Here is a 27620-nt window from a genome sequence, read left to right as displayed (position 1 = left end):
TGTGTGTATAAATTCAGATGTGAGGGGCGAGGAGAAAGATGCCTTGACCTGTCACCCTTTAGCCTCTTTTTGTTGCCTTGGTTATACTCATTTTGGGCAATCCTGCTCTCTCCTCAATTTTTCCATCCTCCCCCTCAAGAATCTGGTTTTGCACCTGCTACTAACTTAGGGAGGAACTACTTATGCAGGAAGTTTTTGGACATGCAATTTCAAATAAATCCACTTTGTGGTTTCTTTGTTACTTCCATATGTTGGTGGTTTTTGCATTCTGGCATTATATGCATGTTTAAAGTGAGAGGTGAAGTTACATTTGATAAATTTATCTTCATGCTTCATGGGGCTGCAGGAAGAGTTCAGATGGACACAAGGAAGAGTTTCTTGAATGTCAGGGGGATGAAATATTGGAATGGGCTACCAGACTTGTTGAAGGAATTGCTATTCCTTTTTTTTTAGACAATTTTTTTTCTGGATGGTTGCCTACCTGCCTATAGACAAGGAGCTAGACCAAATACCCTCTGACCTTTCCAATTTAAAGTCTCCATGACTGTCTTAGCCAGTTGCTTTGCTTACATTTTAAACAGGAGCAATCCTTGAGTTTGGTACTATGCACACTAGACATTTCATTAGAGCCCTTTAATTGATGGTCTCACAATAATCTCATATTTCAGTGAGGATTTTAAGACAGGAGACTGAAAATAACTGCTTTAAATGAGGGTTTAATATGTGTATTTTAGACAACGTACTGTTCATTAAGTGGAGTTTAGTAGACTGGGGAAATTCCTACTTCATCTTTGCCAGTAATTTTTAAAAATACATTTCAATCACCTTAATCCATTGTCTGTATTGAGTGCTTACTGTATGCAGAGCACTATACTAAGCACTTAGGAAAGTGCAATATAACAGAGTTGGTAGACACATTACCTACAGTGCCTGGCACATACTAAGCGCTTACCAAATACCATAATTATTATTACCTGGCCATAACGAGCTTACAGTCTAGAGGAAGTTCTTGACTTAAAGCATTTCAAGTTAGGACAAACAGCAGTAAGAACATTTCTAGAGTTACACTGGGTTTTTGCCTTATAACAAATTGTCTTTGATTCTACAACACTGTATGACACTAGTTCCGGGGAGTGGGTAATTAGGGGATACACGGGAGCTATGAAGTAGGGAAATGCTTTAAAAAGTCATTATTGGGTGGGAAATGGAGAAAGTTTGAAGAAGGAGAAGCTAGGGGGTGGGGAAAGTTACTTGATTGCCCGATGGAATACGAGGGAGAGTTAACATGCCCATTTTATTTCCGATTTAGTCAAAGTTAGCTACCCTATTGGGGGCTCAATCAATCAGTCATATTTATTGAGTGTTTACTGTGTGCAGGGCACTGTATTAAGCACTTGGAACACTATGACAGACACATTCCCTGGCCACAGAGAGCTGGTGGAACTCTTCTGCCTCAGTGTGACTGTCCCAGGGTAGTTAAATGACTCATCTATATTACTCTCGGTAATTTGGGGAAAATAGATTATCCAGCATTGATAAAGGAGTCCATCTCCCATTTATAACACTGTTCCTATGGGAAAATTACATTTTTCATTTTTAAGATGCAGTTTTTAGCAGCCAATTTTGTCACCAGTCCAAGGATTGCCTGTATTTTATCCACACATCTCATTTTGAAGTTGGCAGTGTCGTGTAGCAGAGAGAGAAACTAGTTATCCTTGGGGCAAGTATTTGTTTCCCAAATTTCTTATTCATTATAATATTCTGAAACTTGATTTCATCAATCTCTAAGGTCTATACATATTCAGTTCTCTCCTCACTCAAACAGCTCTACCATACCTCACTGATCTCCTACTAAGACCCAATCCACATACTCCACTCCTCTCATGCCAGTCTCCTTTCTGCATCTCCATCTCATCTATCCCATGCCCAATCCTTTGACCATGTCCTCCCTTGGGCCTGGAACTCCTCTTTCATGAGTCCAACATTCCACCTACCTCCTCCCCACCTTCAAATTCCACCTAAAATCACATCTTCTCTAAGAAGCCTTCCTTCCCTGATTGATTGATTGATTGGTTGATTGATTAAGCCTCATTTCCCCTATCTGCCCTCCCCTCTGCATTGACTATGCACTTACTGTGTACCCCTCAAGCTTTTTGATATGCACCCCAGCCCTACAGTACTTATGTACATATCCTTATACTCTATTATTTCCTCTCTCTGCAATTTATTTTTCTGTCTGTCTCCCCATGTAGACGATAAGCTCCTTGTGGGCAAGGATCACATCCACCAACTCTATTGTATTGTGACTTTCCCAAGAGCTTAGTACAATGCTCTGCACCCAGAAAGTGCTCAGTAAATCAATCAAAGGTATTTACTGAGCATATACCATGTACAGAGCACTATACTAAATGCTTGGGAGAGAACAATACAGCAGAGTTGGTAGATACATTCCCTGCCCACAGTTTACAGTCTAGAGAACAGTGAGTTTACAGTCTAGAGAACAGCATTGATTGACTGGTTGAGTACTTACTGTGAGCAGAGCACTGTATCAAGTACTTGGGAGAGTACAACAGAGTTGTTAGCCACAGCCCTTTCCCTCAGTAAGTTTACAGCCTAGTGGAACACTTAATGGCTGAAAGTATCAGTAGCCTGGTGAATTATGGTAGCAGTGGGTTGTCTTTATGATTTTTAGTAACCTTATTTTCCTGCTTCCTGATTTCTTTTACATCCAGCCACTAGACCTCGATTTTAGACATTTGTAATACAGTATTAGGTGGATCAAATTATAAATGACAATAATTTGTTTTTTTAAAAGGATTAATAATCCTCCACCCAGGCACTAATACCATTTCTGTATTTGAAGGTATTTCATAGGAATCGTGGTGTGGGTTTTCTATTTTAATTTTCATTTTTTAAAATGTGACTACTTTGCTAAAACATAGCATACAACCAGCCATATGTTGTTTCATGTAAGAGCTCTTGCAGTTCACAACACGGCTGGTGTGTGTTCTTCCAGATCAGAGTGACTCCACTGGACAGGAAGCTCCTTTTGGTCAGGGAAACTGCCTACCAACTCTGTTGTATTGTACAGTGCTCTGCCCACTGTGAAGTGCTCAGTAAATATGATTGTGTGCCCACAAGGCCAGGTACCCATTTCTGTGAATTACAGTAAACGCGCGGGGGGGGGGGGGGGGGGGGCGGCGCGGGGGGAGGGAGCTGCACGATGCAGTGCAAAACATCTGAGCTATGTGAGAAAAAAATAGGGAGAAATCAGAGCTACTTTGTCTCCACTATTTTTTTTTTCCCCAGTGGGGGAATGAAGGAGGGGAATGAACTTCCTTCAGCAAAGGAATTTAGGAAGAATCCTTTCCTCTATCTTTCTTCTTCTTCTGTGTTTTGTCTAGGTATTTTGAGCCCCATGAACCGAAGAGCCTTTTAACTCAGATAATATTCAGTCTGCCCCATAATGTGATATGTACCACGTAATCCAATCTCTATGGCATTTGGTACTCAGGAGAGGAGGAGGCCTGATTTTATGTGGAGACAGATAGAACTCTTATTGCTATTTACTTCCATTATTCCTCCATCTCACCTCCTCTGCTGGGCCAGTGATGCTCATTACGACTGTTTCCATTGTTAGCATCAGCATATTTTCTAGCTACTCGGGAAATACACCCAGCAGGCATTATGCACATCTTTCTTTAATTTCCAACCCCAGTGCACTCTGTCAAGGATACTTTTCAACCGTGCTTTGGTTTGAATAGGTTTCCTGTGGTGTATAAGTCAAACATTTTTTCCCCCCTGTATTGGGGTTTAAGAAATATGTACGACTACTGCATTTCATAGTAGTTGGGATTGGGCCATGAAAGAAATACTAGTTTAACCAATCCCAGGCAATTTACGAGTGAATAGTGTGTGACTGCTTCTATTTTTCATAATACAATCCTACATCTAAAAGAAAATGCCTCAATGCGTAACTATTCTCAGCTCTTCACGTCTACTTGTTTTTTTTAAACCTCATTTCTTTGTTCCACCCTCCAGAACTCTGCAGAGATAGAGATATGCGGGGAGGTGCAGCTATTGCTCAGGCAGCAGGGACTCCTGAGAGAGGCTTCAAAGAAGGTCAGGGCACAGAGAGGTTTGTGATAAGGACCAAAAATGGCATAAAGAGCATTAGGATGGGGGAGGAAAACTGACCCATGTGTCCTTTATAGCTAGGTACATGGGCAGCGTGGTCCTTTATCACAGCTGCTAAAGGGAGAGGAAGGAGGAGGAGGATAAGGAAGAGGTGGCAGAGGCACCTATCAAGACCTCTAGAATTTTGCTAGAGCTCTAAGGAAAGGGAGTCCTTTCCATTGTAGTTTGAATAATAGCTTCAAAGCATAGCCTAGCTTCCTCCCTTAGGGGTATAGTGTACTATGGCCAAGGCACTCCCATTCCTCTTGTCAGCCCCAGTAGGTTGCATCAAAGAAAGAGCCTGGATATGGTGCTATATGAAATGTCACCCTGGCTATGTTTGGATCCTGTTTTCAACATTTCATGGGGTGGGGGGACGAGTTATGTGAGTCAGTCCTGGAGGAGCGAGTTCATTTTTCCATACTTTTTTTTTCAGCCTAGTTCCTTATTCTCTGCTGAAACTCTCAATGCATCTCTTACCTTATGAATAGCATGAAAAGACTTATGAAGTCAAAGGAAGACTATTCTAGGAGATCTCTGTGACAGATTCTCAAACCTGGTTTCTTACTGCCTGACTGCGTGATACCAGCAAGCAGAGCAGCCTAGTGGATAAAGCACAGGTCTGAGAATCAGAGAACCTGAGTTCTAATCCTGGCTCTACCACTTGTCTCTGTGTGACCTTGGACAAGTCATTTAACTTCTCTGTGCTTCAATAACCTCCTCTGTAAAATGGAGATTAAGATTGTGAGCCCCTTGTGGGACATGGACTATGTCTGACCTGATTAGCTTGTATTTACCCCAGGACTTAGTACAGTGCCTAACACATAGTAACTGCTTAACCAATACTGCAATTATTATTATTAGCTTGTATCTATCCTAGGGCTTACTGTGTTGTCTGACACAGTAAGCGGTTAATAAATACCATTAAAAAAAGTAAGAGTGTTTGGGGGCATGTTGAAAGTGTGGTGAAGGGAAGGTGCTAGAAGCAACTGTCAACACCTTCCCCCTCCTCAATCTATTCTGAACATGCTGCCATGTCCTTCCCTGGCCCCTTTTTTTAAAGTTGGGAGAAATGCATAGGTGTGTAGATTCACCTTCTGCTCTTGCCATTTAACCTCCTAGTGCCACTGCCTTCCGTCTCCTTAGGGTGAGATAGGTTTTATCAAGCAGGTTGGGAAAATTCTTGGGATGCCAGGAAACTGAGTCTTTGTTCTTGGGCGAGGCTTCCAGGAATGGGTGACACTGTGACACATCATATAGGAAATGAAATTAGGGGTAAACCAGAAGGAGTTACTCCCCACCGAGTCTAGAAAAGTGCCAAATTGAAGCTTTTTTATGCTATTTAAGTGCTTACTATGTGCCAGGCACTGTACTAAGCACTAGGGTAGACACCAGCTAATCAGTCCATGTTCCAGATGGTACTCACGGTCTTAATCCCCATTTTACAGATGAAATAACTGTAGCAGGGAGAAGGTAAATGACTTGTCCAAGGTCACACAGCAGGCAAGTGGCGGAGCTGGGAATAGAACCTAAGTCCTTCCAACAACCAGTCCCGTGCTCTATCCACTTGGCCTCGCTGCTTCTTGTGTTTTACTCCCAGGCCTCCAGGGTAAATGCTCAAATACCTTCTGAGGTCATCTAACCCTGCCTATCTTACCCCTGGGGATGGCTGCAGAGAAATCAATGGTGACTCTCAAGTGTGGGCCCAGGGCAGCTACCCATTTTGTCCAATAGATAAAATGACTGCAAGTACCTCCACCTGGTAGAGGGGTATATAGTATTCCACTGGTCTTGTGATATTTATATTGAATGTCTTGAATTTCTGTGCTGCTGATGAGAAGGGGCTTACCCCAACTACCACTGAGGTAGTTGCCCAGTTCTTATTTCCTTACACGTCTGTCTGGAGATCATTGTTCAAAGGTACAGTGGCCTAGGGGATCAAATAGGAAAGTCATGATACTGAAAGAAGCCCCGAGAGCAACCCTGCTGAAACAGCAAGGCCCCACAGTACTCTGTGCACAGTAATCCCGTCTCCAATAACTTAATAATAATAATAATATGATGGTATTTGTTAAGCACTTACTGTGTGCCAAGCACTGTTCTAAATGCTAGGGTAGATACAAGGTAATCAGGTTGTCTCATGTGGGGCTCACAGTCTTAATCCCCATTTTACAGATGAGCAAACTGAGGCGCAGAGAAGTGACTTGCTCAAGGCCACACAGCAAACAAGTGGCGGAGCCGGGATTAGAACCCATGCTCTCTGACTCCCAAAGCCGTGTTCTTTCCATTATATCATGCTGCTTCTCTGTTTGTGACTTTGGGCAAATCACTTCACTTCTCTGTGCCTCAGTTACCTCCTCTGTAAAATGGGGATTAAGACTGTGATCCCCTCGTGGGACAAACTGAATACCTTGTATCTACTCCAGCATTTAGAACAGAGCTTGGCACATAGTAAGTGCTTAACAAGTACTATTATTATTATTATTATTATTAAGCACTTGATAAATACGATTGAATGAATGGCTGAATCAGAAACGGCATCCCTAAAACGAGATGGTTGGGGTTGTGAACCCCACGTGGGACAAACTGAATACCTTGTATCTGCCCCAGCGTTTAGAATGGTGTTCGGCACATAGTAAGCCATTTAACAAATACTATTATTATTAATAAGCGCTTGATAAATACGATTGAATAAATGGCTGAACCAGAAACGGCATCCCTAAAACGAGATGGTTATGAGCCCCATGTGGGACAAACTGAATACCTTGTATCTGCCCCAGCGTTTAGAACAGTGCTTAATAATAATAATAATGATGGTATTTATTAAGCGCTTACTATGTGCAAAGCACTGTTCTAAGCGCTGGGGAGGTTACAAGGTGAACAGGTTGTCCCACATGGGGCTCACAGTCTTCATCCCCATTTTACAGATGAGGGAACTGAGGCACAGAGAAGTTAAGTGACTTGCCCAAAGTCACACAGCTGACAAGTGGCAGAGTCGGGATTTGAACCCATGACCTCCTACTCCAAAGCTCGTGCTCTTTCCACTGAACCGCGCTGCTTTGCACGTAGCGCTTAACAAATACTATTATTATTAATACGCGCTTGATAAATACGATTGAATGAACGGCATCCCTAAGACGAGAGACGGTTGGGGTTGTAAGATGGTTGCTCCGTTTGGCACTGCCCCTGGCTAAAACTCCTCACCCTCGGCTTCAAGGCTGTCCATCACCTCACCCCCTCCTACCTCACCTCCCTTCTTTCCTTGTACAGCCCAGCCCTCACCCTCCCCTCCTCTGCCGCTAACCTCCTCACTGGGCCTCGATCTCGCCCGTCCCGCAGTCGACCCCCGGCCCACGTCCTCCCCCTGGCCTGGAATGCCCTGCCTCCGCACAACCGCCAAGCTAGCTCTCTTCCTCCCTTCGAAGCCCTACTGAGAGCTCACCTCCTCCAGGAGGCCTTCCCAGACTGAGCCCCCTCCTTCCTCTCCCCTTCCTCCCCCTCCACACCCCCCCGCCTTACCTCCTTCCCCTCCCCACAGCACCTGTATATATGTTTGTACGTATTATTGTTATTTATTTATTTTATTTGTACATATTTATTCTATTTATTTTATTTTGTTAATATGTTTTGTTTTGTTGTCTGTCTCCCCCTTCTAGACTGTGAGCCCAATGCTGGGTAGGGACCGTCTCTATATGTTGCCAACTTGTACTTCCCAAGCGCTTAGTCCAGTGCTCTGCACACAGTAAGCCCTCAATAAATACGATTGAATGAAGGAATGAAAAGGCCTTCCCAGACTGAGCCCCCTCCTTCCTCTCCCCCTCTCCATCCCCCCCAGCCTTGCCTCCTTCCCCTCCCCACAGCACCTGTATATATGTTTGTATGTATTTATTGCTCTATCTATTTATTTTACTTGTACGTATTTATTCTATTTTATTTTGTTATTGTTTTGTTTGTCTCCGACTTCTGGACTGTGAGCCCGCTGTTGGGTAGGGACCGTCTCTATATGTTGCCAACTTGTACTTCCCAAGTGCTTAGTCCAGTGCTCTGCACACAGTAAGCCCTCAATAAATACGATTGAATGAAGGAATGAAAAGGCCTTCCCAGACTGAGCCCCCTCCTTCCTCTCCCCCTCCCCCCCCGCCTTACCTCCTTCCCCTCCCCACAGCACCTGTAAATATGTTTGTGCGTATTTATTACTCTATTTCACTTGTACATATTTATTCTGTTTATTTTATTTTGTTGTCTGTCTCCCCCTTCTAGACTGCGAGCCCACTGTTGGGTAGGGACCGTCTCTATATGTTGCCAACTTGTACTTCCCAAGTGCTTAGTCCAGTGCTCTGCACACAGTAAGCCCTCAATAAATACGATTGAATGAAGGAATGAAAAGGCCTTCCCAGACTGAGCCCCCTCCTTCCTCTCCCCCTCTCCATCCCCCCCTCCTTGCCTCCTTCCCCTCCCAACAGCACCTGTATATATGTTTGTACGTATTTATTACTCTATTTATTTTACTCGTACATATTTATTCTATTTTATTTTGTTGTTGTTTTGTTGTCTGTCTCCCCCTTCTAGACTGTGAACCCGCTGTTGGGTAGAGACCGTCTCTATATGTTGCCAACTTGTACTTCCCAAGCGCTTAGTCCAGTGCTCTGCACACAGTAAGCGCTCAATAAATACGATTGAATGAATGAATGAAAAGGCCTTCCCAGACTGAGCCCCCTCCTTCCTCTCCCTCTCTCCATCCCCCCCCGCCTTGCCTCCTTCCCCTCCCCACAGCACCTGTATATATGTTTGTACGTATTTATTACTCTATTTATTTTACTTGTACATATTTATTCTATTTTATTTTGTTATTGTTTTGTTGTCTGTCTCCCCCTTCTAGACTGTGAACCCGCTGTTGGGTAGGGGCCGTCTCTATATGTTGCCAACTTGTACTTCCCAAGCGCTTAGTCCAGTGCCCTGCACGCAGTAAGCGCTCAATAAATACGATTAAATGAATGAATGAAAAGGCCTTCCCAAACTGAGCCCCCTCCTTCCTCTCCCCCTCCCCCCCGCCTTACCTCCTTCCCCTCCCCACAGCACCTGTAAATATGTTTGTGCGTATTTATTACTCTATTTCACTTGTACATATTTATTCTGTTTATTTTATTTTGTTGTCTGTCTCCCCCTTCTAGACTGCGAGCCCACTGTTGGGTAGGGACCGTCTCTATATGTTGCCAACTTGTACTTCCCAAGTGCTTAGTCCAGTGCTCTGCACACAGTAAGCCCTCAATAAATACGATTGAATGAAGGAATGAAAAGGCCTTCCCAGACTGAGCCCCCTCCTTCCTCTCCCCCCTCTCCATCCCCCCCCTCCTTGCCTCCTTCCCCCTCCCAACAGCACCTGTATATATGTTTGTACGTATTTATTACTCTATTTATTTTACTCGTACATATTTATTCTATTTTATTTTGTTGTTGTTTTGTTGTCTGTCTCCCCCTTCTAGACTGTGAACCCGCTGTTGGGTAGAGACCGTCTCTATATGTTGCCAACTTGTACTTCCCAAGCGCTTAGTCCAGTGCTCTGCACACAGTAAGCGCTCAATAAATACGATTGAATGAATGAATGAAAAGGCCTTCCCAGACTGAGCCCCCTCCTTCCTCTCCCTCTCTCCATCCCCCCCCGCCTTGCCTCCTTCCCCTCCCCACAGCACCTGTATATATGTTTGTACGTATTTATTACTCTATTTATTTTACTTGTACATATTTATTCTATTTTATTTTGTTATTGTTTTGTTGTCTGTCTCCCCCTTCTAGACTGTGAACCCGCTGTTGGGTAGGGGCCGTCTCTATATGTTGCCAACTTGTACTTCCCAAGCGCTTAGTCCAGTGCCCTGCACGCAGTAAGCGCTCAATAAATACGATTAAATGAATGAATGAAAAGGCCTTCCCAAACTGAGCCCCCTCCTTCCTCTCCCCCTCCCCCCCCGCCTTACCTCCTTCCCCTCCCCACAGCACCTGTAAATATGTTTGTGCGTATTTATTACTCTATTTCACTTGTACATATTTATTCTGTTTATTTTATTTTGTTGTCTGTCTCCCCCTTCTAGACTGCGAGCCCACTGTTGGGTAGGGACCGTCTCTATATGTTGCCAACTTGTACTTCCCAAGTGCTTAGTCCAGTGCTCTGCACACAGTAAGCGCTCAATAAATACGATTGAATGAATGAATGAAAAGGCCTTCCCAGACTGAGCCCCCTCCTTCCTCTCCCTCTCTCCATCCCCCCCCGCCTTGCCTCCTTCCCCTTCCCACAGCACCTGTATATGTGTTTGTACGTATTTATTACCCTATTTATTTCACTTGTACATATTTATTCTGTTTATTTTATTTTGTTGTCCGTCTCCTCCCCCTTCCAGACTGTGAGCCCACTGTTGGGTAGGGACTGTCTCTATATGTTGCCAATTTGTACTTCCCAAGCGCTTAGTACAGTGCTCTGCACATAGTAAGCCCTCAATAAATACGATTGATGATGATGATGATAAATACGATTGAATGAAGGAATGAAAAGGCCTTCCCTGACTGAGCCCCCCCTTCCTCTCCCGCTCTCCATCCCCCCCGCCTTGCCTCCTTCCCCTCCCCACAGCACCTGTATATATGTTTGTACGTATTTATTACTCTATTTATTTCACTTGTACATATTTATTCTGTTTATTTTATTTTGTTGTCTGTCTGCCTCCCCCTTCTAGACTGTGAGCCCGCTGTTGCGTAGGGACCGTCTCTATAGGCTGCCAACTTGGACTTCCCAAGCGCTTAGTCCAGCGCTCTGCACACCGTAAGCGCTCAATAAATACGATTGAATGAAGGAATGAATGCTCGGTCCTCTCTGGGGGCGGGCAGAGGGATGGCCCCGAGAGGTGCCCGGCCTGGGCTGAGGGGGCCGGGCCTCCTCCCCGACGTGCCTCCGCAGCGCCCCCGCCCGGCCGGGGAGGGCGTGGGAGCGCGGGGTGGCCCCGCTCCTGCTGGCGGCGCGATCCGGTCCGGGTTTTGGCGCGGCCCCGGCTCCGCCGCTTCCTCCCTCTCCTCCCGCCCCGCCCGCCCGCCCGCCCGCCGCTCCCGGTCGCTCCGGCTCCTCCCGCCGCCGCCTCCGCCGCCGCCGCCCGGGGCCGAGCGGAGCTGCTGCGAACATGGCCGAAGTCGGGGAGGACACGGGGGCCCGGGCCCTGCTGGCTCTGCGCTCCGCGCCCTGCAGCCCGGTCCTGTGCGCCGCCGCTTTCCCCTCTCCTCCGCTGCAGCAGCAGCAGCTGCAGCAACAACAGCAGCCGCCGCCGCCGCCTCCTCCTCCTCCTCCACCGCCGCCCCCTCCTCCTCCGCCGCCTCCTCCTCCCCAGCAGCCGGCGGCGCCGCCGGGAGCCCCCGTGGCCGCGGCGGCGGCGGCGGCGGCGGCGGCGGCCTCGGTGCGGCAGAGCCCGGGCCCGGCCCTGGCCCGCCTGGAGGGCCGCGAGTTCGAGTTCGTCATGCGGCAGCCCGCCGTCACCATCGGTCGCAACTCGTCGCAGGGCTCCGTGGACCTCAACATGGGCCACTCGAGCTTCATCTCCCGGCGCCACCTGCAGCTGACTTTCCAGGAGCCGCACTTCTACCTGCGCTGCCTGGGCAAGAACGGGGTCTTCGTGGACGGGGCCTTCCAGCGGCGGGGCGCGCCCGCCCTGCAGCTTCCCAAACAGTGAGTGCACCGGTCACCGCCCCACAGCCCCACCCCGCCCTTCTGCCTCCCTCCCCCGCATCCCATCCTGCCTCTCCCTACTTCCCCTCCCACCCTCCCTTCCTAACCCCCCTTCGCACCCCCGAGGAGAGCAAGCTCCCGCCGCTGCCCTTCCAGGGGCAAGGCCCCGAGTCGGACTCCCTGCCTCCACCCCTTTAGCCGCCCCCCTTTTCTATCTTCCTTCCTTCCATCCCTCTCACCCTCCTCCTTTTCCTCCATTCTCCCATTCCCCATTTCCTCTTCCTTCTATCCTTCCATATCCCCTCTTCCTCCACCCCCTGTCCCTCCAACCCCCCCACCAACCCTTTCCTCTATCCCCCCTCCCTCCACCCCATCCTCTCTCTTCCTCCATTCCCCTCCCTCCATCCCCCTCTCCCTCTATCTCTCCCTCCACTTCCCTCTCCCTTTATCCCCCCTCCATCCCCTCTCCTTTCATCCCACTTCATCCATCTACTTCTATTCCTCCTTTCCTTCCATTCCCCCTCTGTCACCCCATCCCCTCCCTTGACTGTGAGCCCACTGTTGCGTAGGGACTGTCTCTATATGTTGCCAACTTGTACTTCCCAAGCGCTTAGTACAGTGCTCTGCACACAGTAAGCGCTCAATAAATACGGTTGATTGACTGATTGATTGATCCCCTTCCTCCATCCCCTCCTTCCATTCCTCCTCCATGCTCTCCCTCCATCCCCCCTCCATTTCCTCCCTCCCCCCCTCCATTTCCTCCCTCCATCCCCCCTCCATCCCACCACCCTCCCTCCATCCTCCCTTTCCCTCTATTCCCCCTCTCCCTTCATCCCCCCTCTCCCTTCCCCCTCTCCCTCCGTTTCCCCTCTCCACCCCCCCCCCCCCTTCCTTCACCCCCCCATCCCCCCAACTCCCTTCTCCCTCTCTCCACCCATTCCACCCTCATGCTGAGGGGGAGCTGGAGTTTATAGAGATGGGAGACCACAGGTGTCTGTTCCCTCTCCTCTTCCCCACCATTTCTTCCAAGGAAAGTAAAGGTTCCTCACCTACCTCAGTGCCCATGAAACGAGGATGAGGCAACTGTAGCTTTGCCCACGGCGGGGAAGAAGAGGTTTGTATCGTCTACTCACATGGTTGCAAACATTGGATTCGTAGGCATCCTTGGCTGTCATGGAAAGCAAAAGGCAAGGTGAGAGGAACATGTCAGTAGCACACCCAGATTGACAGGGTGTAAAGTGTGCCTTGTTCTTGAATGAGAGAGGAAAGGGCAATGGCTCATATCCTGGAACGCGTCAGGCAGAGAAGAGGCAAGAGCGTCACCCTTGAGTTAGACAATTTCTAGTCCACCAGAAGGCAATTTGTTCCCTGAAGCCTCCCATCAGCTCTTGAGGAGGACCAGGGAAGAGTACTGGGCCACCTCTAAGGATGAAATCGAGGCCAAGGGAATGCAGGAGGAGGAAAGTGATGAGTTTCAGGGAGACCTTTGTCATTCCAAAATGCATATGGGTTTTCCACTTCTGAGATGGAATTAGTAGCTGAACTTAAATGCCCCTGCCTATTTATCTTTGAACTGACAATAACCTCTTCCAGACTTCACAGAATCCTTAGGTATAATTAACCTACATTTACAAAGTGTCGATGAAAACCACTGACAAATAACATCAATTATTACCCCCTCTGGCAGGAGAAAACAACAGATTGTAAGTGGTGGTTTGGGGGGTGGGTGGGGAGGTCTTTCAGGCCAAATCCCTTAAGAGATGACAGTGGCTAAACAAATTGACATTTTTTGTTTTTGCTCTTCCATCTTTGGATGGAGAAAAGGTGCATTGAATATATCGAGAGAAGAACTGTTCCTTGTTTTTGTTTACTTTTTCCTCCTGTTTTTTTATTAGTTTTTTTCTTTTATTCACCGAAAAATATCCAATTGTTTTAGCCATCATCCAGTTGAAGAATAAAGGGAATCTTCCTTTTCTCAAGAATCTCTTGCTCAGGAGAAAGGCCTTTTGAGATTACTCCCTTTCCTAGCAGGCACTTTCATTTTGTTGAAGTAATTTGCTCTTACTTGTAATTCCCGAATTGGTTGGGGGGAGGGGGGGACAGAAAGAAAGAGAGAAGAGAGAATTTAAGGAGGTGTCTTTAGGCTGTCTGATCTCTTTTATGATGCATCCCTAGCGCAGGATCTTTGTGGTTTGGTTGTTCTTAAGATCCCATGTTTGTTTCTATAAACTGCTCTGCCTTTCAGTCATCCCAGCATATTTAGCCATAAATATTGCATTGATTGACCAAGTGGCATATTATTGGTTTCTGTCACCATCACTTTCAGTTTCTGAGGAAGAAAAAAATTTAGATAGGAGTTACCAAATACCTTAGAAAAGGCGAAGTATTAAATTGTATCCTGTATGATCTCACTCGGGAATGACATTTACCTCTTGGGCAGGTAAAGCATTTTTTAACAGAATTGACTTTCCTATTCATACCTTTTCCATTAAAAGACTGTTCTGTTAATGCTGTTTTACATGATTCAGAGTCTGTAAGCCCTTTCTTTACCGATTCTGTTTTCAGAACTCATAGCTATTAAGTAAATATGATTGAAGTTGGTGTTCTGAATCTAGAATGACTTTTAAAAATGAGATTCTCACTTTTTCCTACAGCTTAAAAATGGCTGTACACAGGTTTCCTGAGATCACCCACTGCATGTTTCAGACTCACTGTTATGTCATACCTGTACTGTACACACATTTTTGAGAGGAGGTCGTTGCCGCAAAGGGCTTCCAGTCATCAGTAATGCATTTTTTTTGAAGGAGCATGGTTTTAGTTGCAGAGCTAAATGTATGACCACTTACAGCTAGAAGTCCATAAAGTGCTTTTATCCACTTGCTAGTGTACTTGCATTCATTTTAAGTAACAATTTTGAGCAATAACTTCCTAGGCCATAAAGTAAAATTTACAAGAACAGAACAGGCACCCAGGAGGAAAAAAATTAAGTGTATGCTCACGCCTACCATCACACAGGAGAGTTGTTTGCATGTGACAGGCCAAAGCCAGCAAAGCTGTTTATTCAGCAACTCTATTTGCTTTTATATTAAAAGAATGTAAAACTAAGACCTAGAAGCAGCATATTCAAAATAAGCCACATAGTAAGCGCTACATAAATACCATAATAATTATAATTGTTATTTGGGAACCTGTCACACACTGAAAAATTTCCAAAGATTCTGCAGGGAAATTGTGTGCTTGTGAGTTAATTTCTTGTCTGTTGAAAGGGAAGTTAATCATTGATAGGAAGAATGAGTTTTCATTGTTTCTATTTTTTTTTTTACCCACCTATTAATGGTTTGCTGTCATCAACATTTGAAATTATTCAGTGTGTGGGGTTTCTGTAGTGATTTGTCTTGCTGAAATACCTGGACAGACTGTAGTACAAAAATTTTGTTCAGCCTATCTTGGCTTGATAGACCTTTGTTATTTTATTATGATTTTCAGCTTTTGATCATTTTTAGGGGGTTCTTATATGCTTTGCAGAAGAAAAATCGTACTTTTTGGGTTGCAGTGATGGAAACAAATTACTGCACAGTGCTTTGATTTTGTTTCCCTAAAATTGGTGCCTTTGCATGTCGGAGATGGGAATTGTGTGGAGGCTGAATCCTACATTTTTAAGCAGTGCTTTTATTCATCCTTTTGGTAATTTGTATGAAATTTGAATTAACTTCTCAAATACTGGAGGCATGGTTTTAAAACGTTTTTAAATATGAGTCATTAGCTTTCACTTTTTAATTACTGTACTCTTTATATTACAGTTACTCACTACTCTCCTCCTACAACCCAGCCCACATGCTTGGCTCCTCTAGTGTTGACCTTCTCACTGAACCTCTATCTCCTCTGTCTTGCCACCAGCCTCGCACCCATGTCCTTCCTCTGGGCCGGAATGCCTTCCCTCCTCATGTCTGACAGACAGTTAACTCTCCCTTGCTTCAAAGCCTTATTGAAGGCACATCTCCTCCAAGAGGCCTCCCCTGATTAAGCCCCACTTTTTCTCATCTCCCACCCTGTTCTGCATCACCCTGACTTGCTCCCTTTATTCTTGCCCCCCTCCCAGCCCCACAGCACTTCTGTGCATGTCTGTAATTTATTTATATTAGTTTGTCTCCCCCTCTAGACTGTAAGCTTGTTGTGGACAGGGAATGTATCTGTTAAATTTTTATATTGTACTCTCCCAAGCACGTAGAATAGTGCTTTGCACACAGTCACCGCTCAATAAATATGATTGACGGTTCATTTTGATAGATGCTCTATCACTGTGCCTGCTCTTATCTTCTGGGAGATGTTGTGAATGAATCAAAGGGTTATAGATTTGAATTTGTGGGTAGATACTATGATAAAAAAAAATTAGCGATTATATCCACAAAGCATAAATATCCTTTAGCAATTGGACATTAAAAAATTTCCGGTTTCTCATCCCTGCTTCCAAATTACAAAGAGTAAATCTTTTGAAAAAAGAACTTAATCACTATTATTCAAGGATATGTAGTTAAAGTGAAATAATTAGGTATATCGTTACAGTATGAAAATTTGGGTTAGAAGGATAAAACTTAGCACAGGAGTTTCTTTTAATAAATAGTTTTTTCTGGTTCACTGCCAACTGGAAAGCAGTCATGTTTCACACCAGAGCTGCAAAAGCCACAAACTGGATTGTAGTCCTGAAAGAAAAAAAATTGGTTAAACAATGTTGCAAATTTTTAAGTAGTCTCTACTCTATACAGCGATACATAGAGTAGCACATTTTTATAATGTACTTGTCTAAAAGCTGGCCTTGTGCTATCTTTTAGCATTCTAATCAAATTCTGCAAATTCCCTATAAGATATGAACTGCTTTACTTAGTTTCCTTGTGTTCTAAGACTTCAGGGCCTATGACGTCAGAATAACACTATCACTTCAGGCTCCTGTTAAGAAGCATTGGTAGAGACATTTCCCATGGCTCTAGGAAAGTAACTGACACTCCCCAGAGTGGAGATTAGCAATCCCTGGAATGTTTAATGGAGGATGGTGTACCAAGCCATTCTGCCCAGTGAGTGAACTGGAGGCACTTCACCGGTGACTCTCGGCACCATTTACCCTCCGGCTCACCTGGGAGATGAGGAGGTGACAGATATTACTAACCGAGAACCTTGTTTTGGAGCTGACAGAGAGGAGATAGGTTGCCACTCTTTCTGCTCTGTCATGAGTCCGCTCTGTCATGACACTGTGGCATGTGTCAGTCATGCCACATTGACTTTAAGCATATTCATTCATTGTCATATTGAGCACTTACTGTGTGGAGAGCATTGTACTAAGCGTTTGGGAAGTACAAGTCGGCAACATATAGAGATGGTTCCTACCCAACAACAGGCTCACAGTCTAGAAGGGGGAGACAGACAACAAAACAACATGTAGACAGGTGTCAAAACTGTTAGAATAAGTAGAATTATTGCTATATGCACATCATTAATAAAATGGAGTAGTAAATATGTACAAGTAAAATAAATAGAGTAATTAATATGTACAAATATATACAAGTGTCGTGGGGAGGGGAAGGAGGTAGAGCAGGGTTGGGGGGATGGGGAGGGGAGAGGAAAAGGGGGGGCTCAGTCTGGGAAGGCCTTCTGGAGGAGGTGAGCTCTCAGTATTGCACTACATGGTAGTCACTCATTCAATCGTTTGAGTAAAATCTAGCTCACATTGTACATTTGTTTCTAACACTATCACACAACCTTTGGGTGAAGTTATACCAACCAGTCTTTTAAAAAAACAACAACATTCTAGCCTGTGAAAACTTCCATCTTACCAGTGGAAGCTTTCTTTGCAAATTTTCCACTTTCACCCACAGAAAGAATCTGATCAGTAATGTTGTTCTGTAGACTTCATTCAAACAATCCTGTTGTCTTAATGCATTGTTTGAGAAGAGGGTTGGTGGTTGCTAAATCTGCAATGAAGTCTAGTAATTACCTTATTTTGTGCACTGCTTTTTAAATATCATAGGTACATGTAAAATAGTGTATTGTAGAATATACAGATGATTATTATTTGGTATACAGAGAGGATTGTTGGAGAGTGCATTTTCCCAATTAATGACAATTAGAATGAAATCAATGCGTCATTAATGTGATGATGCTAATATGAACTATAGCAAGTGCTTTCACTTTTATTTCCTCAAAACAGGCCTTACTGTGGCCTGTTCGCAAATTCTCAGTAAGTTGTCTCACTGTATTTTGACCTCGTGGCAGGGGCTGGTGATGCTCCACAGACCCTTGGGGCCTCAATAGAGGAGGAGTCGCAGACCACAGGGAGTTATTTTTAGTTTCAGCTTCTGGGGTTACAGCTCCATTATTAAACAGATACTTTGCATACTTTCTCCCTATAAAGAATGGTTTCCAGAATGTCAGCGAAGCCAAAAAATGACTTACAGGTACAAGGTGGATAATTGACAAATAATTTGATTAGGTTGTTACTTTTTCCTCTAGACTGCAAGCTTGTTGTGGACAGGGAATGTGTCTGTTCTGTTTTTATATTGTACTCTCCCAAGCTCTTAGTACAGTGCTGTGCACACAGTAAGCGCTCAATAAATACTATTGCTGCCACAAATATTTCCCTGAGTGCAGAAATCATGGCACAAATTTTGTGTTCTGATGGCATCACGGAGCACTTAAGCCTTACTCCTCCAGTTTTCATGCTAATTGGATGGGTATTTACATTAGTCAGTAATTTCATAAAGCCTGCCTCATAACCTATGAACTTTTTGCAGATTTTACTGTTTCTTCTCTTATCCTCCTGACTTCCTCCATCATTTCCATGTCTCCATTCTCTATCTTTCCTCTGGTTCCACACTTTCTCCACTTGTGTGAGCCAGATGGTTTCAAGTTTCCTGTCCTCTCTGCCCTTCATCCTTTTCCACTTTATCTCTCTCCCTGCCTGGGATAACTGTAATCTTTCCTGGGTGTCCACAAGGATCTCGGAGCTCTCCTCGACACTTTTAGGTGGACTAAACATCTCTCTTATTTCAGGGTTCTTTGTCTCCCTGCCCACTGCAAGTCTTGTGTTTCCCCCTTCTGTATCTCTTCAGACCTTGTCTTTTCAGACCGTCTTCATCCAATCCCATATCTGACCCACCCATTTTTCTCTTGCTCAACTTCACTTTCCTCCCCTGCCAAAAGCATTCCCCCCCCCGACTCATGCAATCTTGTTCTTGGGATGATTACTAAGGTTGTCAAAGTAGCACTGATTCCTCTATGACTTGGGTTCTGATAACCTAACCAATTGAAAGGATTTGCAGAGTGGCTTTTGTGATCCCATAGGGATCATAGGGAGAGAATTGAGGTGTGTGGTGTTCTTCAAATTTTCATGAGGATCAATCAAATCAAAAAGACTCAGTGTTTTTTTTTAGTATCAATCATATTTATGGAGTGCTTACTATGTGCAAACTTCTGTACTAAGGGAAGAGCAGACTTTTTTCCAGTGTACTCAGTTCTGCAGGATTTGCACTTTGTTGCACATGTGGTGAGAACACGAAGGCAGAATTAGGGAATGTTCTTCTGGTAATGTGAATCTGTGTGGATAGTGTGATGCAGTGTCAGAAGCCAGTTTTTTTTAACCACATTTGTTAATCACGTATATGCCACACACTGTTCTATGCGCTGGGGTAGATACAAAGGAATCAGGTTGGACACAGTCTGTATCCCATATGGGGCTCACAGACTTAAACTTCATTTTTACAGGAGAGGTAACTGAAGCACAGTGAAGTGACTTGCCCAGTGTTCCACAACAGACACGTGGCTGGGACAGGATTAGAAGGTCCTTCTGATTCCCAGGCCTGTGCTGTCACCACTAGGCTATGCAGCTTCTCTTGCAGTTGTATGCACAGGTATGTGGGCAGGGTCAGATATAGTGAACACCACATCACCAGTCTTCCTTAGTGTGGGATTCTGCAGAATGCACCCCCCTGCAATGTAGCAGAACTGGTATATTAAATATCTTGTCCTCTTCTCTGTTTTCACTAATTTATCAAGATTCCACAAAAAGAAATCTGATACATTCTTGTTTTAAAATTGATGAGGCAGCTTTTGGTCATAGTGTGAAAAGACCAGATAATGTGGCTAAACTGAAGGCACTTAAACTTAATTGGACATTATGATATGACTAGAGTAAAACAATTTTGGCCATATTTTTACAAGCCATGTAATTCCCCCAAAAAAGATTTTATGACTCTCGATAATTTTTGTCAAATTCCATTATTTAGTGATCAGTTTATAGCAGGCATTAATGCATAGTGCTTTTTAAAATTGGGTGTTTTGAGAGAGGTCATTCTATCAGTCTTGTCCCCTCTCTTCCTTTTCCCATTACTTTTTCCTGTCTTCCCCACCCTCCTAACTGGCCTAGTACTACTCCAGATAGTCTGATTTTCCTCACAGACGTCCTCCCTCGTTGGTCTGTTGTGGAGTAGAAGGATTTGGTGATAGCTGAAGAACTTTGGAAATTGAGACTGTTCCCAGGAGACAAGGACCATACTGGAAAGCCCTTCAAACCTCTTCCTGTTCTCCCCATCACTAGTTTTCCCTCCCCACCGCCACTCCTCGACCTTCCAGAAGCCAGGGAAAAGAGAGAGTGGAGGTGGAAGCAGCAGGAAGGGTAATGAAAAGTAGAAAAGATAGTCTGTTTTTTTTTTCTAGACTGTGAGCCCACTGTTGGGTAGGGACCGTCTCTATATGTTGCCAACTTGTACTTTCCAAGCGCTTACTACAGTGCTCTGCACACAGTAAGTGCTCAATAAATATGATTGATTGATTTTTTTCTTTTCCCGTGAAGGGACTAAGATGACAACTGTCGACCTCTTCCTATTTACTTCTTACAAACATTAAGCCCACATTTCAGAAGACATCTTTAAACATGAGTTCAGAGCTGACAGTCCAACATGGAAGAGAATTCAGTGAGGTGAATGTCGCTTTGCAGTGGATGAGTGCCTTCCTACTGTCAGAGGCCAATTTGGTTTTAGTCTCTTTTGCAGGCTCCTCCTCCCCCTCCCATCCTCTTACTGTGGGGGTTCCCCAAGGTTCAGTGCTTGGTCCCCTTCTGTTCTCAATATACACTCACTCCCTTGGTGACCTCATTCGCTCCTACGGCTTCAACTATCATCTCTACGCTGATGACACCCAGATCTACATCTCTGCCCCTGCTCTCTCCCCCTCCCTCCAGGCTCGCATCTCCTCCTGCCTTCAGGACATCTCCATCTGGATGTCCGCCCGCCACCTAAAGCTCAACATGTCGAAGACTGAGCTCCTTGTCTTCCCTCCCAAACCTTGTCCTCTCCCTGACTTTCCCATCTCTGTTGACGGCACTACCATCCTTCCCGTCTCACAAGCCCGCAACCTTGGTGTCATCCTCGACTCCGCTCTCTCATTCACCCCTCACATCCAAGCCGTCACCAAAACCTGCCGGTCTCAGCTCCGCAACATTGCCAAGATCCGCCCTTTCCTCTCCATCCAAACCGCTACCCTGCTAATTCAAGCTCTCATCCTATCCCGTCTGGACTACTGCACTAGCCTTCTCTCTGATCTCCCATCCTCGTGTCTCTCTCCACTTCAATCCATACTTCATGCTGCTGCCCGGATTATCTTTGTCCAGAAACGCTCTGGACATATTACTCCCCTCCTCAAAAACCTCCAATGGCTACCGATCAATCTGCGCATCAAGCAGAAACTCCTCACCCTGGGCTTCAAGGCTCTCCATCACCTCGCCCCCTCCTACCTCACCTCCCTTCTCTCCTTCTACTGCCCAGCCCGCACCCTCCGCTCCTCCACCACTAATCTCCTCACTGTACCTCGCTCTCGCCTGTCCCGCCATCGACCCCCGGCCCACGTCATCCCCCCGGGCCTGGAATGCCCTCCCTCTGCCCATCCGCCGCGCTAGCTCTCTTCCTCCCTTCAAGGCCCTGCTGAGAGCTCACCTCCTCCAGGAGGCCTTCCCAGACTGAGCCCCTTCTTTCCTCTCCCCCTCGTCCCCCTCTCCATCCCCCCGTCTTACCTCCTTCCCTTCCCCACAGCACCTGTATATATGTATATATGGTTGTACATATTTATTACTCTATTTATTTATTTATTTATTTATTTTACTTGTACACTTCTATCCTACTTATTTTATTTTGTTGGTATGTTTGGTTCTGTTCTCTGTCTCCCCCTTTTAGACTGTGAGCCCACTGTTGGGTAGGGACTGTCTCTATGTGATGCCAATTTGTACTTCCCAAGCGCTTAGTACAGTGCTCTGCACATAGTAAGCGCTCAATAAATACGATTGATTGATTGATTGATTTTAGGTTTGCCCTGGGTGCAGGGTCATGACTGAGGGGGCAGTCAGTCAGTAAATTGTGTTTATTGAGCACTTTGTGTGCACAGAGCACGGTACTAAGCTCTTGGGAGAGTACAGTATAACGATATACAGACACAGTCCTTGCCCACAGTGAGCTTACAATCTAGATAACAGGGCAAATCTGATCTGTCTTGCAATAGTTCTCTGGAGGGAGGCCTGAAGTGACCTTAGTTTGTCCTCCTGGGATAGGTCAAGGAAAACTGGACCAGACTGGAGTTCATTCAGTCATTCATTCAGTTGTATCCATCTTAAGCTACTAGACCATGGGCTTCTTGTGAACAGGAATGTGTCTACCAACTCTGGTATATTGTACTCTCCCAAGTGCATAGTGCAGTGATCTGCATTCAGTAAGCACTCAATAGATATGATTGATAAAGAATGGCACTAAATTCCAAAATGAGCCCTGGCATCATCCATCCATCCGTCCATCTAGTTATTTATTTATTTATTTATTTATTATGATTGTTAAGCACTTTGATTCAGGCACTGTACAAAGTACTTGGGTAGGTACAAGCTAATCAGTTTAGATACAATCCATGTCCCACATGGGGCTCATAGTCTTAATCCCCATTTTAAAGGTGAGGTAATTGAGGTAGAGGGACATAGTGACTTGCATGAGGTCACATAGCAGAGAAGTGATAGAGCTAGGATTAGAACCCAGGTCCTCCTGACTCCCAGGCACGTGCTCTAGCCACTATACCATGGTTCTTCTCCATTCCATCCCTCTTGATCCCATAAACTGATTGTACTTCTCCAAGTGCATAGTACAGTACTCTGCATACAGTAAATGCTCAGTAAATACTATTGGTTGAATGATTGATTATCCAGGATTGTTCTGGCTCTGCACCCTGGGCCTGGACTCTAATGGTAAGGACTGGGGAAGAGGGATGGGCCCTCTGTTAAATAGCGATTTGCCTCCCTGAGTCCATTTCTCTACTGGTCCTCTGTCAGAGGTAAATGGTAAGGTGCCAGGTGCAAAATCCATTTAAATCATTCCATGAACAGTTAAGAATAAGAGGAAGCAGGCAAATAATATTACTGACCCATTCAATTTGAAGGGGCTTTCATGAATAGGTCTTGATGCTCAGGTCTTTGGAGGACCAACACCTTAAAACTGAAGAATGAGGCACACATGTGGCCTGTTGGATAGAACACGCAGTCAATCAGTCATTCATTTTGAGTGCTTTCTGTATACAGAGTACTCTATTAAGCGCTTGGGAAAGTGGAATACAACAGAATTGGTAGACTGATCTAAATTTAGATTGTGCTCCTATTCCCAACTCTACCACTGGTTGGGGGTGACACCCTCAGTCATTTTCTCTGTCTTTCTGAGCTTGTTTCCCTACTGACCAAGTAGAGTTACTCTTATTGGCTGTTCAGTTCTTTGAGGTTCTTGGGGAAAATGTCATTGAGAAATGGTGTGGCCTATAGGAAATAATAATAATAATGACATTTGTTAAGCGCTACGTGAGAAGCACTATTCTAGGTGCTGAAAGAGCATGGACCTGGAAGTCAGAGAACTTAGGTTCTAATCCTGACTCTCCACTTGTTTGCTGTGTGACCTTGGGCAAGTCAGTGCTCTGTGCCTCAGTTTCCTTACCTGTAAAATTGGGGGGGGGGGGGTCAATACTTGTTCTTTCTACTTAGACTGTGAGCCCCATATGGAATAGGGACTTTGTCCAGCTTGATAATCTATCATCTACCCCAGCACTTAGTTCAGCATTTGGCATATTTAAGTGCTTAACAGATACAATATTTATTATTATTGTTGTTATCATTAATGTTTTGAGAGTTAAGTAGATAATTGATTGGAGTGATTTGTTCCAGCCATGTGCTGATTGGCCCATAATACTATCTGACATGTAGCAGGAGTGGCTCTCAAAATATCTCTTAACTGGGGGTCTTTGGATATTCTGTATCTATGAAGCTTGGAAATATTGTAGCCAGAAGACAAAAATCAGCTTAGGTTTAGTACTAGATTGATATGCACAGGTTGGCAGATGGAAGAATTAGCCAAAATGATTTCTTTCAAGATCTCGACAGGATGTGATGTGACTCTGGTTAGCCTTTATTCCCTTGAAACATTTTGAAAGGCTGTGGGTCTGTTAGTTCTGTTTCAATGTAACTTCCAAGTTTGTTTTGGTGGGTTTTTCTTTAAGAAGTGCCCAAACTTTTAAGGGATGAAATTTCACTATGTCTTGAGCTTCCCACAGTGTGATTTTTTTTTTCAGTATCAAACCTGAGCCTCTAAGATCATAGGCTCTTGTAAGACAATTTTTTAAAAAATCAGTCCGTCCGTCCTTCCCTCCCAAATGATTTCCATCAAAGGCAATTGATTTCATTTCGCGGATCCTTATATTTTACATGCTTCCTTTCCTTTGTGCCCAATAGTGTTTTGTTTTATGTTATTTGTTATGTGCTTACTATGCTCCAGGTACCTGTACTAAGCGCTGGAGTAGAAACAAGCTAATCAGGTTGGACACACATGTCCCATATGGGGTTCACAGTCTTAATCCCCATTTTACAGGTGAGGTAACTTCAGTCACTGAGAAGTTAAGCAATTTGCCCAAGGATACACGGCAGACAAGTGGTGGAGCTGGAATTTAAACCCAGGTTCTCTGACTCCTAGGCCTGTGTCCTTGGGGGTATTAGATCTGACAAGAAAACAGGGATCCTTGAATCAAACCAAGAGGACCCTCAGAAACCCTGTGATGTTCCACCCTGCCTTCTTCCTTTTCTGGCCTCTTGTTATGACTTAGTTCCCTGAGTAATCGTGAACTGATTAATCAACCTCTCTGTCATCCTTTCCCACAAAGAAGATACTCGTTAAAGGCATACAGATTTCTTAACAAATTTTGCCAACTTCTATATTTTTCCTCATCAAATGAAGCCATACTTCTTTTGTTTTGCAAGTAAGTCTAAATTATGGGGTTGTGGGATAAAGTTTATGAAAATTGATTTTCAAGTAGTATGTAGTTATGGGGTTTTTATAGCACACATAATTAGGATAATCCATAGTACTGTACCTGTATTGTACTTTATAGCCTGTAGAGCATTTAGTTTTTTCAGACTAGTTATTCCTCACAGAATCTCTGTTACTAATTAGTAAACCAAAGGCAGAGAAGCTAGTGGCTATCCTAGGGTCCAAAATAATGCAGTGACAGTTGAATATAGAATCCAGGTCTCCTAAATCATGTAATGATCTGATATAAACTTGTTGAGGACAGGGAATGTGCCTCCTAATTCTGCTATATCGTACTCTCCCAAGCACTTAGTACAGTGCTCTTCACGTAGTAAGTGTTCAGTAAATACCATTGATTGATGGACAACCAGAGACCAGTGTAACTACAGTGTGCCTGACCTGACCTCCAAGGAACGTGTTGAGTGTGGATACATTCCTCAGGTGCATTTACCCTGCCCTGGAAGCTGTTGCTAGTGCGTGGATACCCAGGCTTAGTCTATGCTCTGTGCTTGGTTATCTTGAGGCTACTTGGACTCTGTCTGTCTGTCTGTCTCTCTCTCCCCCCCCCCCCCCAACTACCCCTCTTCCTTCCCCCCCCAACTGACCAGCTCTGCATTATTTTTGCCCCAGAGGCAGTTTATACACTCCTTGAGGACAGGGATTGTGCTGATGTACTCTTGTTTTATCTATCCAGTTGTTAGGTACATTCTCTGTGTGCAGTAAATGCTATTGACTGACTGATTTCATAGGCTGCCAGGGCAGGTTTTGTTTTGTTTTGTGCTTTTAATGGTTTTTGTTAAGTACTCATTCCATGCCAGATACTGTACTAAGCATTGGGGTAGATACAAGCTTATAAAAATAGTTATTATTATGGTATTTAAGTGCTTACTATGTGCCAAACACTGTACTAAGCTCTGGTGTAGATACAAGCTATTCAGGTTGGGCACAGTCCCTTTCCCTCCTGGGGCTCACAGTCTTATTCCCCATTTTACAGATGAGGTAATTGAGGCACAGAGAAGAGAAGTAATTTGTCCAAGGTCACACAGCAGAGAGCAGCATGGCCTAGTGGATAGAGCATGGGCCTTGGAGTCACAAGGACTTGGGTTCTAATGCCGGTTCCGTGACTTGTCTGCTGTGTGACCTTGAGGAAGTCACTTCACTTCTCTGTGCCTCAGTTAGCTCATTTGTAAAACAGGGATTAAGACTATGAGCCCCATGTGAGACATGGACTGTGTCCAACCTGGTTAGCTTGTATCTACCCCAGTGGTTAGAACAGTGCTTGAAACATAGTAAGCGTTTAACAAATGCTGTCATTATTATTAAGTGGAGGAGCCAGGATTAGAACCCAACTCCTTCTGACTCCCAGGCCCATGGTCTATCCATAGACAACACTGGTTCTCCAGTTATGTATTCACCTTCACAACCTGTTCCCTCTCCCACTACATAGGTGGCTGCCATACCTGGCCCTCCTCCAAAGATCTGTGTAGCCACACTTTACCCAACCCAAGCCAAGGGCACCTGCACCCCTAGACTGTAAGCTCATTGTGATCAGTATATGTGTCTCTTGTATTGTTATATTGTACTCTCCCAAGCTCTGCACAACGTAAGCACTCAATAAATATGATTGACTGACTTAAGTTGCAGAATGGATCAGGTAAGTAGACCTTTTTTGTGGGTAGTCCATAGGCCAGGTTCATGTGCAAAATACAGGCTCTACACAGGGCTCTAGTTAACATTCCTGTTGAGAGCTAAAAGTCATGGATAATAATCAATAAGCATCTAACAGAGATCTGAAATCTCGCTGTCTTCGAATTTTCAAATTTTCTTGTCAGTATTCATTCTCTTGGTTAATCAAAACATCACAGTCTTTCCTCAGACTGTCACATCTAGTATGCAGTGTTTTTTAAGCTGTTTATATCCTGTGAGGTTTTATATTGATATATACTTCTGTATTAGCACTGCCATGAAGTATGTTTTCCTTCTGTGTTTTGGATAGAATGTGACAGAAATCGAGGATGTTCTTCCAACAACATGCATCATGGCCTTGCGGATAGAGCACGGGCTGGCCTGGGTTGCAGTGCTGCCTCCATCACTTGTCTGCTGTGTGACCTTGGGCAAGTCACTTAATTTCTCTGTGCCTCATTTACCTATAAAATGGGGATTAAGACTGAGCCCCAGGTGGGACAGGGACTGTGTCCAGCCTATTAGCTTGTATCTACCCCAGCGCTTAGAACAGTGCTGGACATGTAGTAAGCATTTAACAAATACCATCATCATCATCATCATTATTATTATCATTATTATCAACTGCCCAGACAGGAAGGTCACATAGCAAACAGTTGACAATGCCAGGATTAGAATCCAGGTCCTCTGACTCCCAGGCCTGT

At 44.7% G+C, this 27620-nt stretch overlaps 1 protein-coding gene across 1 annotated transcript in view; it reads left to right on the top strand.

Moving 5' to 3' along the window:
• The first annotated feature begins 11336 nt into the window (after positions 1 to 11336).
• Positions 11337 to 27620, top strand: part of FOXK1 (forkhead box K1) — a 117738-nt gene continuing 101454 nt past the window's right edge. Inside the window, exon 1 of the mRNA XM_038763270.1 lies at positions 11337 to 11875. Coding sequence (XP_038619198.1) covers positions 11337 to 11875 — 539 coding nt within the window. The remainder of the gene's footprint in view (positions 11876 to 27620) is intronic.

This window comes from Tachyglossus aculeatus, chromosome 21 (assembly GCF_015852505.1).
Source record: "Tachyglossus aculeatus isolate mTacAcu1 chromosome 21, mTacAcu1.pri, whole genome shotgun sequence".
NCBI classification, from domain to species: domain Eukaryota; kingdom Metazoa; phylum Chordata; class Mammalia; order Monotremata; family Tachyglossidae; genus Tachyglossus; species Tachyglossus aculeatus.
This window is presented reverse-complemented; position numbering and strand designations above follow the sequence as displayed.